The 13,119-nt window shown below is 56.1% G+C and overlaps 4 protein-coding genes across 4 annotated transcripts; all 4 read right to left on the bottom strand.

Moving 5' to 3' along the window:
- Positions 1-34: 34 nt before the first annotated feature.
- On the bottom strand, positions 35-2,603 carry BGZ61DRAFT_525391 (uncharacterized protein; the record flags this gene model as incomplete). Its single annotated transcript, XM_046252751.1, has 4 exons — positions 35-1,376; positions 1,441-2,180; positions 2,268-2,468; positions 2,538-2,603. 4 exons carry the CDS (start codon positions 2,601-2,603, stop codon positions 35-37), a joined length of 2,349 nt encoding a protein of 782 aa, XP_046112018.1.
- A 1,299-nt stretch (positions 2,604-3,902) lies between these two features.
- BGZ61DRAFT_285341 (cellulase) lies at positions 3,903-5,123 on the bottom strand (the record flags this gene model as incomplete). The annotated part of the gene is made up of 1 exon (XM_046238503.1): positions 3,903-5,123. A coding segment is annotated over one exon (1,221 nt), but the record flags the coding sequence as incomplete, so codon positions are not given.
- Positions 5,124-6,420: 1,297 nt separating this feature from the next.
- BGZ61DRAFT_11119 (uncharacterized protein) lies at positions 6,421-8,527 on the bottom strand. Its single transcript, XM_046236932.1, has 4 exons — positions 8,251-8,527; positions 7,954-8,192; positions 7,113-7,883; positions 6,421-7,062 (listed from the first exon to the last, which is right to left on the bottom strand). Exons 1-4 carry the CDS (start codon positions 8,324-8,326, stop codon positions 6,676-6,678), a joined length of 1,473 nt encoding a protein of 490 aa, XP_046112020.1. The 5' UTR covers positions 8,327-8,527; the 3' UTR covers positions 6,421-6,675.
- BGZ61DRAFT_11118 (uncharacterized protein) lies at positions 8,528-9,422 on the bottom strand. The gene has a single exon (XM_046236931.1). It carries the CDS (start codon positions 9,308-9,310, stop codon positions 8,729-8,731), a length of 582 nt encoding a protein of 193 aa, XP_046112021.1. The 5' UTR covers positions 9,311-9,422; the 3' UTR covers positions 8,528-8,728.
- Between the last annotated feature and the right edge of the window lie 3,697 nt (positions 9,423-13,119).

Genomic DNA, 13,119 nt, shown 5'->3' on the forward strand with positions numbered 1-13,119 from the left:
CGTTTCACCACCAAACGCCCCGTCCATCAAACTCTTAGAATATGCACAGTTTGCCTGTCTGACCCTCGCGTGTAATCTCGTACGATAGAATGTCGTGGTTGCGATAGTGCAACATCAGCCGATATCTCCGCGGCAGCGCCGCATTTCTTCCCGTCCCGTCGCCGTGGCCGTCGCCGTCACCCGACTGCACCGGACCCAAAGCCATGCCATGTAGTGGCCGGAGAACTTTTCGGTGTGCCTCCTCGTCCGCTCGAGTTGGTAGAACCCATTCCACGCGGAACCCGTGTTCCCATACTCCCTCCGGTCGATCGATCGGTACGGCCAATCGAGTCAGCGTCAACAACACAACACGTCCCGTCGGCGACCCGATTACCACAAGTGCCAACTCCGGCGCATGAGCAAACATATTGAGTCGACTAGTCGCATGAAAGTGATGCCTGAGACCTTGGTCTCGAAAGTGTCCAAAGTTGAGGGCGTCGGGGCATAAAACACCAAACTCTTTGCGACCCGTTTCCTTGGAATGACAAAACCCTCGCATCTCGATGTCCTTTTCGTATGTCCGCAGCAGGTGGAACTTGTTCGCGTATTTCGCCAGTGCCTGCTCATCCTGTCTGGGGCGAGCGTTGTACTCATAGGGGCGCTCTAGAAACGCCAGAAGCCGGGCCTTATCCCGTGGGGTCGGATGGACAACTCCATTGTGTGGGAAGAAAGTCATGTCAAGCCGCGTGGGGAATGAGTCCAACGGCCGATCGTCGAGCATTTGGGCCTGTCCGTCCGACGACATGCTACCTGTCTTATCGAACGTATCCAACGAGAGTTCTGCCACACCCACGGCTGCAACTCCTTGTTGGAACTCGCCGTCCCCCTCCCCTAGCACCCCAAACACCTCGTCAACTTCCCCAAACGCAGCTTGGAAAACCCAAGGGCCCGGGGGGTCGACATGCACCTGAGGCGCATTCATGTCGTTATCATTGGCGTCAACCATAACCCCGGCTTCAGCTATATCGTCTCCCTCCTGGCCTTCTTCCACCTCCTCCTCCCCCCCATCGCTGTCAGCTTCTGATTCTCCAAACTCTCCTTCGCTTACTTCAAATTCACCCATCAAAGCGCCAGCTTCCTGGACTGCCATGGTTTGGGCCGGGAAGATCATGGGTGGAAGTTGGTTCAAAACAATGGTTGCGAATGCCGCCGAAGGCAACCGACAAGGGTTCCCAGGAATGTCATTGAGAATTTTCCTAACGTTCACTAGAGGCTGACCACCACGGCCAGGCGGTTCGTAAACGAGATCTACTCGGCTTGCGGGTAGCCCAAACAGCTCCTCCGGGGTTTTAACTTGGATGAAACTGCTCTCCGGGAGGGCAAGAATACCCCAACCTCTAGAAACGATGGCTTGGTCAGCTGGACTGCAGGTTGTGCATTGGCTTCGACTGCTGTGCTCACCTAGAAGGGGCAGGGTAGAATTCCTCGCTTTTCAGTTGGGGATGACAGAGGGGAGATATGTATATTGGGGGCTGGTTCGCCTTCCAGATGGCGGCCAGCCACATGGCCCCCTTAATATCAATGGCGCAGATCTTCTCTGCGTAGCCGTCGTCATCATCTATGAAGCAAACATTAGGAACATTATCCGCGTGTGTACCCAGCAGGACCACGATCCTCCAGTTCCGGGCTCGCTGGCGAACATTCGCGTCAGTTTGGTCACGGGGAATCTGGGCTAATAATTCCTTGGATATGGAGCGCTCTGAAGCAAGCCCAAAAGCAAAGACAGTCACCTCATGCCGGTTCGAGCTGACGGCGATGAGCCGCGATTTCTCATGTACTGCTAGCCCCCATGCAGAAATGCCAACATTTTCGTGGAAGAATCGCCTTGGTGGTCCTCTGGATGATGCGCCAGTCGTTACGCCGCGGCGGTGGAACACTCGTTCAGCCACCTCCTTGACATAATAAGCCACAACATCGCCGTCGTCGTAGCATGCGACGACAACCTCTTCCTTTCCTAGAAACCCAGTAACGATGTGATTGATCAAATGCGGTCGCCTAAAATCAAGGAATCCACCAATCGAAAAAGCGGCAACACTGGGCTTAGGGGCGAGTTGCAGGTCCGGTCGGCGAGGGATCGTCTGCGTCGGGACGGTACGGGGTCTGTAGACAAAGATTCGGCCTTGGTACGCGACAAAGTAGAGCTAAGAGCGACGTCAGTATCGGAGCAGGGACGGCGGCAGAGTAGAGATCGGGCGATGGGGGGGAGGGGGGGTGTCGGGGAGTCGCACATTGTACACCTGGGAGAGGGCCGTCAGGTTGTTACGGAACTTTTGCATGCTGGGAATGACCCTATATATGGATGAAACGGACTCCTGTTCGTCGTCCGAGTCGAGACCGGGCCAAGTGAAGGGCATCTCAGCGTTATGGGGATGCATGCCAAGCGAAGCTCGTTCACGGTCACGAACGGCAATCTTTGCGCCATCGCCAAACTATTGATTCGCAAAGAATCGGCCGGTCAGCACGGCAAGGAAGGCCACTAGACGGCAGAGCCAACTCACCCGGTCCGTGGCGGTTTGCGCATGGCATTTCCCAACCGCAATCTGGTGGAGTTTCCGGGGCGGCATGCGGGCGGGCGGTTGGCTTTCCATCAGCAATAGGGAGGGACGGAGGGGAGCCTCGCCGTGGAGTTGCACATGCGCATTCGGGGAGACGGGTGGAGGTGTCGACCATCCACAAGGAGAGTGCGATGGTTGCGAGAGCGGATACGATGGATGGCACGGGGGTCGAGTCGGGGCTGGGTTTGCTGGGACAGGCAGAGCAGGATGAGGGGATGGGAAACGGTGGGCGAGACAAGAGATGGAAGGTTGAGGTTGCGAATGCGTCTGCGTTTGCGTTACGTTGCGTAAGTGTTGCGTTAGCTGCCCGCGCACTTGCCGGAACTGCTATTGCTGCTGCTGCCGCCGCTACTCAGATGCTCCGCAGCTCCTTCCTGCTAGTCCACGGGGTCCACGGGGGCGTGGTGAGAGGTGGCAAGCGAGAGGCGACTGGCGACTGGCGACTGGCAACTGACGACTGACGGCAGGCGAAGGACGAACAGCGGACAGGCCAGACGCAAACGAGGTGAGAGGTGACAAGTGGGTGGGAGCGTGGCGGGGCCGCGGTTGCACAGGCAGGAGCCCACTGGTTGGGGCACCTTATCGATAAGGCTACCTACCTACGTAGCGGCCGCCGGCAGAATTGGCGACGGCAAGTGGGTGATTGATGAAATTGGATGCATTGATACGAAGCATGGAGCACGCACTGTCAGCGGCTACTCCCTTTGCCCCCACTCCGCGATTCGGGTAGTTCGCCGGCGTTTCTTACGGCCGCCAGCGCAGGGGAGCCGGAACGATAGGAGAATGCTGCCTATCTACGGAGGGACTACGTACATAGTGTGCATAGCACCCATGAGCTTGTTCTATAACTAGGTTTATGAGATGGACGGACGTTACATAGTCCAGAGTATATTTGTTGGTAGGACCGGGAGACCCTAGTGAAACGCTACGTACTTGCTCAAAGCACCGTCGACGCCATTTCCACCGGGCGTGCGGAACATTGTCCAATCTGGTGGGAAAGTCTCACATCGGCAGTGAGACAACCGCGTCCTCGACTCCACGTCCACGTTGTGTAACATATTCATCCGCCACCGCCACCGCCACCATTCATTTTTCGGTTACACAGAGTGGAAATCATAAATCGTATTGTCATTCTTTCCTCTCCCAATCTTGGGAACCCAGTCGCATACATATCCGTATCATAACAAGGTATATCCAACGTGTATAAAACATCAAAAGGGAATCATATCCTGTTGTCCATAAAAGCAACCCCACTCTTTCAACGCCGATTCTTGGCAGCAATCCTTTTGCTTAGTATCCTTACACCGTCATGAGTTCCACCATATCCTTCATCCGATAATCCAGCACCGGCGTTACCCAGTCATCCTGGACCAGTGAGTATGACTCCGAGACGTTGCCGGCAGGTTTACGCGGGTTTATCGCCCAGTACCCAAAGTCAGCGTCCATGCCCTTGAGATAACGCATCAAGTTCTGCCAGTAGTTGGCTGAGCCCATTGATGGAGCCCGCCCGGAACCAATCTCGCCGACCCACACCGGCGCCACGTCGCCCTCGAGCAGATATCCCCAATTGTGTCGCATTGTCTCGGCAAAAGACTCATACGTTCGCTGAAGGAACCGACCCTCGGTACTGCCCCATCCGGACCACGCATAAACGTGCGCCGAGTACACTACTCGGTTTTCCACATCCAGCTGGACGGGACGTTCACCGACATGAGAGAGGTCGTTGGAAGACTCTGTGCCTTCGACAATGACAAGCCAGCTCGACTTCATGGCCAGCAGACGGTTTCCACACTTCTCGGCCGCCGTCGCCCACTTAGACCATGGCATCGTGGCCCAAAGACCACGGATCTCGTTGCGGAGATCGACACCGATCACAAGCGGGTTCTTAATCAGTGGTTGCATGATGGTCTCCCAGTGCTGAATCCACTCTTCCTCTGTCTGCTTTACACGGCAAATGGAGCCCAGGTAGTCGTTGGCCCAAGCTGCATCACACGGGTTCGCGCCGCAGCACCAAGTGGCACTAGTGATGTGGTTGTTCACAATGACAGCGATGCCCGCGTCTGTCAGCGCCGTTACGACGGCTTCGAAGACATCCAGCGCGCTCTTCCCGGCCAGGTCCGGGTTTGCGCTCACAAGCTCGGCGTCAATGACGGGGTTCTTCATGACCGCTTCGTCCGCATAAGGCAGCCGGACGCTGTTAAAGCCCAGCCGCTTGATCGACTCTGCGATGGTTTTGCGGTGCTGGATGTCCAGTCCGCCGGGCACAAAGAGCTCATCGCTGGCTCCATACCAGTTGATCGAAGAAAGCTTAAAGCGACGCCCGTCGGCATCGACCACATGACGGCCTTGAGTTCGCAGAGGCAGGGTGTAATCAGTGATACGGGTTCGCTGAGATGGTGGATGCAAGGGTTGTTGGCTGAAAAATTCCGTGGCCGGATCGGGCACCCATCGCTCACTCAGGGCGGCCTCAGTGCGCCAAAGGTATATCCAGACGATGCCAACGAAGAGTAACGTCACCAGGAAGAAGATGCTGCACCGAGGGCCACGGAACCTCCTCCGCTTCACACTGCAGTTCCACGAGCAGGACCGTTTTGGTCGGGAGACGGCCTCGACATCGAGACCATGCACATAATCGACATACTCGCGGTCTTCCGGGCTCTCAACCTCGCCGTCATTAATGTTGTCGGTATCCTCAGTGTCACTCCAGTCGTTCAAGAGGCGGACGCGCTGCGCCGTGTTGGTGTTAGTCGTCGTAGTTGACGCTTTGCGGGGCCGGTGGGCACTGAGAAAGCCCGGCAGTTGGAGAGCCCCGCCAGCCATTGAGATGGATGAGGTCACAAATCACGTGGTTGACTCTGACACCCACAAAGTTGTCGTTGGAGCCAAGCTTCTGGATCTGCGTCGGCCTCAGGCGAGCGAGGGGGTGGGCGATTGAGCTGGAGCCAGTCCGTCTGTCGATTGGTTTTGTTCGAAATGGGACGTTAGGTACGCTCTGGCGTTGAATTGGTCGATGGCACCATTAAAGCCAATGGTGAACGAATCCTGGAGTACCCAGGTATCCTGGAGCGGATAAGGCTGCAGCGACAGGCCACCTGAGCAGCGGGCAGAACTGTCGCGCGGGGAGACAAAACGTGAGGAATCAATTAGCAGCAGGAGGATGCTTTAATGGTGTTATATCTCCTCGATCTGCCGTCAGATCCTTAGATGGGGTCCTCCGGAACCACCGGGAGGGGGGCTGACAGACTCCGTGGCGTGGCTTTCAGGGACTGGCCATGATTCTCCAGGACGCACGCGACACCCTTTGACCTCACTGGCACAGCTCTGCGACGCACGCGACTGGGTTCCAATCTTTCACAGCGCATGATATTTGCGGGATAATCGTCATTATTATTAGACTAACTTTTTTTCCCCTTGGGATGCTCACGATAAGGCGTCCCAAGCGTTTCGTTTGTAACTTTACGTTACCAGAGCCAAGGCATTCTGCGACCTGCGCTTCTTTTCGGCGATTCGCTCTTTTCGCAAACCCCGTCATCGCATGTCGCACCTCGCACAGCTCTCGTATCCGCAGCATCCGGCGCCAGCAGAGACCACACCGTGTCTCCTCGGATTGTCTTCCATTTCTATCGAAGCATCCAATGGCGTCGTTTGTCGCTATCGAATCCCAGATCTGACATACATCAAACACCGCATTTAGGTTTGACACTATCTCGGAGCCTATTCCCGTTGCTCACCGTCAGGATCGGTGCGTGTCCATGTCCTTCTGCCTATTGAAATGGCAATTGTCCTCAAATCAACGCCACGCTTTCGTTTCCATAATTATTCAATATACATAGTAGATCAAGTGCTTCGGCTTCGTCCTCTCGTGGGGACGTGGCCTGTGTAGGCGGTCTTGCGTAAGCCGCCGTGTGTCGCGTTACGTGTGTCGCGCGCCCGCGCTGTTAGAGCTGCATCCCGCCGCGTGGCGAGGCATGTCGGCGCTGCGAAAAATGGTGGTTTCGTTATGCGATTATTCCTTGGGTATTTCCCTGCAAGGATTTGGCCTCCTCTTTCTTCATTCGTCTCGTGGATGATGTAAAATTCCTCATGTTCGGTTCATACCCAGGGGGTTCACTTCTTTGTAAGGGTGGTTCGAGAGGGCGTAGGTATCTTCGGCGTCCCAAGAGGAGGACGGCGGTGGTCTTGGGCTCGAAAATGATCGTACTGGCGCATGGTAACGCTCGGTTCGGCCGAAATAGTCGGGCGTTCTTCGTCCATCATTGGGCGATTTCACTGAAGAAAGGGGTGTTACCACAGCGCTCGAATCCCGCGAGAGCATCTCGTACGAACGTGTATCTTTCTTAACCTCGGTTCTTGCATCAACTGATACGAACTCCTTCTTGTTTCGCTTGAAGGGCGCCATTATCAGCTCAGCCCATCCTGTAGCCATGGACCATCGTCCAAGTAGGAAGAGGAGCCAAATGCCGTTCAGCTTCGCCTGGTTAGTGAAACTCAATATCATAAAAGGATGTGTACACCTACAGCAAGGAGGAGCAGAACCGCAGTGACGGTTGCCACATTGACAACCAGAGAGCGTGCCTGGTCGAGGCACTTGTCCTTTTGGCCTGAAGCACCAATAAGACAGAGAACCCAGTCCTCGCCCACCTTCGGGTCGTGGGTGACGGACTGGACGACGTTGTCCTGGAAAACAAAGATGACGGAGAAGAAGATGACGTCGGCAATAATGATGAGGACAATAGCAATTCCTCGCCATTGGAGAGAGATGACGCGACGAACTCGGCGGTAGGCCTGGCGGGGACTCAAGGTCTTGACGCTGTTGGTGTACGTGGGCAGGCTGGAACCCTCAGAGGAAGCTCCACTGTCGGACAGAGAAGCCAAGTAGACCTTGATGCAGTAACCAAAGGTAGCGAATGTGATGATGACGGTCAGGCCGGCGAATAATAGCAGCGGGATCCAGAAGTCGGCCAAACTGTTCTCGTGGTTGATATGGCACGTTGCGCCGAAGCGGAAAGAGAGACCGCTGAAGACGAGTGCTAGGATGATGCCCAGGATTGGTACACCCCATCCTGCTGCCTGCGCAAAGATCATAAAGCTGCGGCCGACAAGGACTTGCCAGCAGATCTGGAGGTGGAGGGAGACGGATCGCAAAAACGCCCACATGACACCCGCCCACCCACCCAGGAGGAGAAGGGATCCCGATGCGCCACAGACCTTGTTCGTCTTCATGCTGTGGGGTGTGATTTTGTTATAACATTGATCCGGCTGAGCTGCCAACGGAATGACGAATCCGAGCTACAACTTCATTAGCCACTCTCGTCCAGGATCTAACGAGAGTGCGACAACCAGGGAGAGAAGAACTCACATTCATCAACAAGACAGCGATGGTGAGACAGATGCTGAGGTAATGGCGGTTGGTTTTGTCGACCGGCAAGAAGGCCCAAGAGAGCAAGAGGAAAACGCAACATAGCACGCTGGAGAGCGCGACCCAGTTGGCAACCGCCGTCAACGTGTCGAAGTAGTCGGGATATACCCAGTCCGTCATGGGACAGGGCAAGCAACATTGCATCTCACCCACAGATTGGCAAAGTCGCCCATCGACAACTAACCATGACATGTCAGTAATGTGGATTCACCCGTGTCCTGGCTCAGAAGCTCTTACATCCACCCACATCGGGGAACAAATTGGCGTCGAAAAAGGGCGACGGGCACAGGTTGACACCGGAGACGTTGGCCATTTTGAATAACAGAAAGCAGGAACAGTTCGAGGTTGCAGAAGATGAGAGATGGGGCGCAATGGGCGCCGTCTAAGTTGGGAACACTCTCTGTTTCGGTTGGTGCAGATGTCGGTACTGCCGAGAGGCAGAGTAATAGGCGGCGGTGGTCGTCGATGATCGATTCAAGGGCAAAATAATAGTGGCCAGTCGTGTTCAGTATACAGCGTAGGAATATTCGTTGCGTAAGCTTCGATTATGCTGGGTCGAACGAGGAAACCGAGACGGGTTCGACAATGGCGACAACGAGGTTGTGTGCAACAGATATTCAGAAGTAGGACGGCGAGGAAGCGAGCCCGACCCAGAGGCAGTGGTGTTGTGGCAAGTGAGATATTACACGAGGATTGGTGAATGATATAGTCAAAGTCAACCCAGAATTAGGATAGCAAGGCCGAGGGAGAGGTTGGCGGAATAGATATCACACAAGAGTCGGACAGCAAGAACGAGGTCGCGCGCGTGGGTGGAGGGCACGCGGCCATATAAAGTAGTTGGATAGATGGCTATACGGATGGGCAAGCAGCCGTGAGAGCAGCACCCACCACGCCGGGGCAGAGGCGGAGGTCCCTTTGGCATCCACAAGGCACCCCTGTCATGCTGGACAGAAGAGAGAGTTCTTCTGCATCTTGCAGCTTCGTCTCCCACCCACTCGGGGCCGGTAGACGACGAGCGGAGGGCCTTACCCATCGGAGGTTGGCCAGGGACCAGGGGCCAGGAACTGTTGGGCAGGGACCAATGGCGCGGGTATGGGCGGTCGAGTCGACGCTTGCACTGAGTGACCGGCGCTGCGAGCCACCATGTCCGATGGCTGTGTCTCGTCATTGGGGGAGGCCGGTCGGCGATGACGAGAGGGCGCCCATGGGCAGCGTCGACGAAAGCGGCGGGGAGGAGGGGAAGAGCCATAGGGCAGGGATATTCGGTGACCCACCGCCGCGTAGCGCACCGCAGCATTGCAGCAGGGCTCTAGCTGCCTGCCAGGGCGAGCCAGGGCCCTAGCGACGCAGCGAGGGGATCGACTGCGATGGGGAATGGAGTGGGTGTGCTAATGTCAGGGGAAGAGGCGAGGTCAGTTAGCAGCCCCGGAGGTTTTCCAGTCGAAGGGGCGTGCTGGGGGGCGTGCTGGGGTTAAGGGGCCTGCCAGTTTTTCCCCGTCACGACACTCCCCTGCCATCTGACTCCCACAGCCAGGCCTCTCCACCCCAGACCCCGGCAGCCCAGCGTCCAGATACGGCCAACACTGTGAGAAAGGTCACTCAACCCACGGATCGCTCGATATGAGTGGTAGACGGCGGCTGTAGGTATCAGGTCGGCCGTTTGTCGAGACCCGGATCGGGAGGCCCGCGTGCTGGTAACACGGGACGTCCCTCCAGCAGCCCATCTCCATCCACACGACGACCTTGTATCCCGTTGAGGAAGCGAAAAACATGGAGCCGAGCCCGCCCTACCAACCATGTCCAGACTCCAAAAGCTCATCTCCAGCCACCAACCAAGGCGCTGGATCTGGTTTTGTCGCCTTTCGCCTCTCGCCTCCAGCATCTTCCTACCAGCTCGGCCTCGACTGATACGTCCGTGTCGTGAGCTAGGGGACGCGCCGTGCCTGAGCTGGGAGGGGCCGGCTCTTGTCGCCAACCTTTGTTTGGGAGGGAAGCCGACGCTTTGTCGAAGAATAGCAACCGAGTTGGTCGTCGAGAGTCCACCAGGAGCCGCGAGCAGGTTGTCGGAGGGTGGCTTGTACCTGTACCTGTGCGCAGGTACGTTAAATGGCATACATGACCGGCGGCATGACCTGCCGCGGTCATGCCGTTCACCGACTGGACAGCAGTGCCTCCGATGGCGGTGCTCTGGTGCTAGCGGAGAGGCGTTTCTCGAGGCCTCAATTGCCGTCGACGAGCCGTTGGAAGCTCCATTATTCTTGCGATGTGTCGGATAGCGGGGATCAAAGAGTTTCTGGCTCCATCGCCACCGTCATCGCTATCGTAACCCTCGCCCATGTCCCGCCATTGTGTGGTACCGACATTGTTTCACCACTGTGGTTGCACAGGTCTAGCCGCCACGTTCTTTAACTGGGCACTAACAATCGGGCGGGCTCGCCCTGGCATGTCGCACCACCGAATGTTGGACTATTCTGGGCGGGCTCCATTCCGTTCTCACCGTCTCAAAGCATATCCGTGCGGTCGAGTTGCGAAACTCGGTTCTTCGCAGTCGGTGTTGTTGAAGAAACTTGCAGAAACCCCCCGGATATCAAACGCAGCACTTTTTGAAAACACAAATGTCACTCAAAACAACATTAGCCCTTGGCTTAGTGGCAGTTGCGTGTCATAGCAGCGCGGCATTATCCAGCGTCGTCGTAATACGAGTCTCGCAGCCCCCAAGCACTCTGGGGCCCAGCTGAGTGTTTCGTCCCACTGGGCACGGGTGGCACGGTCACGGCCAAGGCACCATAATAATGGCTCCCACTCTGAATTAGGCCGCGAGATGGAGACGAGCAGTAGCGGGTATCGGTAGGCAAGCGGCCTTGTTTGTGCGAGAGACTGCAGTGAGCAAGGAAGCGAGGAAGCGAGGAAGGGATGAGGATGTTACGATACGACACCCGCACTTGCCTGCGGCATCCTCCCGTCCCCTAGGGCTGAGACGATCGAATGCCACCTTTCCTCCCATAATCATTTTTTTTCTCCTCCCGCTTTAGGTCAAGAGACGGAATGTTACAGTTTCGCCCACATCCCGTGACAGCTATGCTCCATCGCCGATAATCGCCATCATGGACCAAGTCTCCGCAACAGGGACAGAGTTCTGTCAGTTTTCGTTTTCTACCATTGTCCTCGTGATTGGGGAGTAAGCCAATGCTCCCCATCTATCTGTCCTCTCTGCAGATGATAATTATAGCAGACGCCAAACAAATGACCACTCCACCGAGGTGATAATTCCAGGCCGTACCGGTACCTGGATGGCTCGCCCTCCCTCTCGATCCATCACGGTAGCGTTCACCTTCTTACCTCTTGTTGATTAGCACTAGGTCCATCGCAATTAACCCTTGTGTGGCACCAATAGCACCCGTCTGGGCCGTGGACGGCTAAAAGCGCCCATCCCGTTGGTGCTAGATGGAGACAAAGGAGCCATTGTCAGAGTGGCTGGCTGTTACCACTTGGCTATTCGTGGACATCCAGCCTATCGTCTGTGCCAACGCCCTCCCGACGGTGACTGGCGAGAGCCCAGCGGTGACAGTTGGTGGCAGAAGCGCCAGCGTCAATATCAACCTCTGTTAAGACTGTCAATAATGCCCTCAGCGCGGCTGTCTTGAACCAGTCACACTCGCCCATCGGCCGTCGCCCATCGCCGCTCGCCGTGGACTGCGCATCTTGGGGAGCCATTCGCTCCGGCCCTGGAAGCCCTCTAAACGACTAGGACGCGTCCCAGCGTTGTGACTGGCTTCTCGGCCCTTCTTCCCCCTCATTCTCCACAAACGAAGCACCCCCGTTACACTCGTCACCCTCGTCGCGCCCCTTGTCCCCATCGCCGTGCCCTGGTCGACATCGCTTTGCCCTTGTCCATGCCATGTTCACTGCGTGTAGTATTCTTGGCTCTTCGCTGTTGGCTGTTGGCTGTTGGCCGACCCTGGTCCTTTGTGTTCGCCCAATCGAGCTGACGATTCGCCTTGCCACCGGGAAACATCAAGTCACCTTCTTCTCATTGCCCTGTCTCTAATATGATTTGCCTCTTGGGCCTGGAGTCGGCACATCGGCGATCAATCTCCACAGATCCAGTCAGGGCCCGAGCAAGCACACTCTTGCGCAGTAGTAATTTCCTTTGATTGACGACCTGCACCTCGAACCTGCACAAGGCATGCGCTCCGAGCCTATACTGCAAGCCTGCAAGCCTGCAAGATGCCTGGGGACTTTCGTTAAGTTCATGTTGTCCAATTGAGATCGCATGCAAGGGTGACATCCTGGCTCGCTGCGTGGAGCGAAGCATCGAAAGAACATGTCCGTCAGCAACTAATATGACGGCTCGAGGTGCCTGACTGACAGATGGGTCCAACGGTCAGCCGTTTAATGGAGTCTTAGGTAGCCGCTGCCCACTGCCGTCGTATTTTACTTCTGTCGGCTCCCGAGACACGAGCCCACGAAGGTTACATCGACGTCTATCAAACCCATGATGCGCAACATTTCTGTCTGATGTATCGCATCCGGAACTGCAGGGCCGTGGCATGATGTTGAATTGTTGGCCGCACCAACACCATTATTCGGCCAGTCAGTAGTCAGGGTGCCACACCGATGTGCAAGGTACCTTGCCTCCACACACACTTACATGCTCATCCCCGGGCCCAACGTCCGACCACCTCCACTCCATCTTGGGAGGATGAGATTTTGCCTTCTTTCGGTCCTTCGGTGCAGGGCCTGGGACGGCAAGTAATATTCCGTCCCCCATCATGCGAAGCATTCGACAGCTCGGCCGAGTGAGACCCGTTCCGTTGTCTCCTTTCTTTCAGCAAGGATCGACACCGTAACTGCGTCGGCCGAAGCGTGCCGCCAGTATGGCTTCAGCGGCAAACCGGATGTCTCAGTTTCTCTCGCAATGGTCTTCAGATCGCCCTATTTTGAGCAATCGAACCATGATCGGGTACTAAGAATTGATGCAGCTTCCCCAGGTTCAACACCATGCCGATTCATCTGCAAAAGCCCCTCTCCATCTCCTCCCCCGCATTCTAGTTTGGCTAGATCATCCAGCCTCTTTTCAACAAGCTCGGCATGAATATTGTTGAC

This window comes from Ilyonectria robusta (genome assembly GCF_021365365.1).
Source record: "Ilyonectria robusta strain PMI_751 chromosome Unknown BGZ61scaffold_1, whole genome shotgun sequence".
NCBI classification, from domain to species: Eukaryota; Fungi; Ascomycota; class Sordariomycetes; order Hypocreales; family Nectriaceae; genus Ilyonectria; species Ilyonectria robusta.

Excerpts from the sequence above, each read along its gene's own strand:
- BGZ61DRAFT_11119 (XM_046236932.1), bottom strand. The coding sequence starts at position 8,326 with ATGGCCAACGTCTCCGGTGTCAACCTGTGCCCGTCGCCCTTTTTCGAC. Across the intron at positions 7,884-7,953 it reads TCGCTGTCTTGTTGATGAAT|CTCGGATTCGTCATTCCGTT; the intron begins GTGAGTTCTTCT and ends ATGAAGTTGTAG. Across the intron at positions 7,063-7,112 it reads CGGTTCTGCTCCTCCTTGCT|CTGAACGGCATTTGGCTCCT; the intron begins GTAGGTGTACAC and ends AACCAGGCGAAG.
- BGZ61DRAFT_11118 (XM_046236931.1), bottom strand. The coding sequence starts at position 9,310 with ATGCTGCGGTGCGCTACGCGGCGGTGGGTCACCGAATATCCCTGCCCT.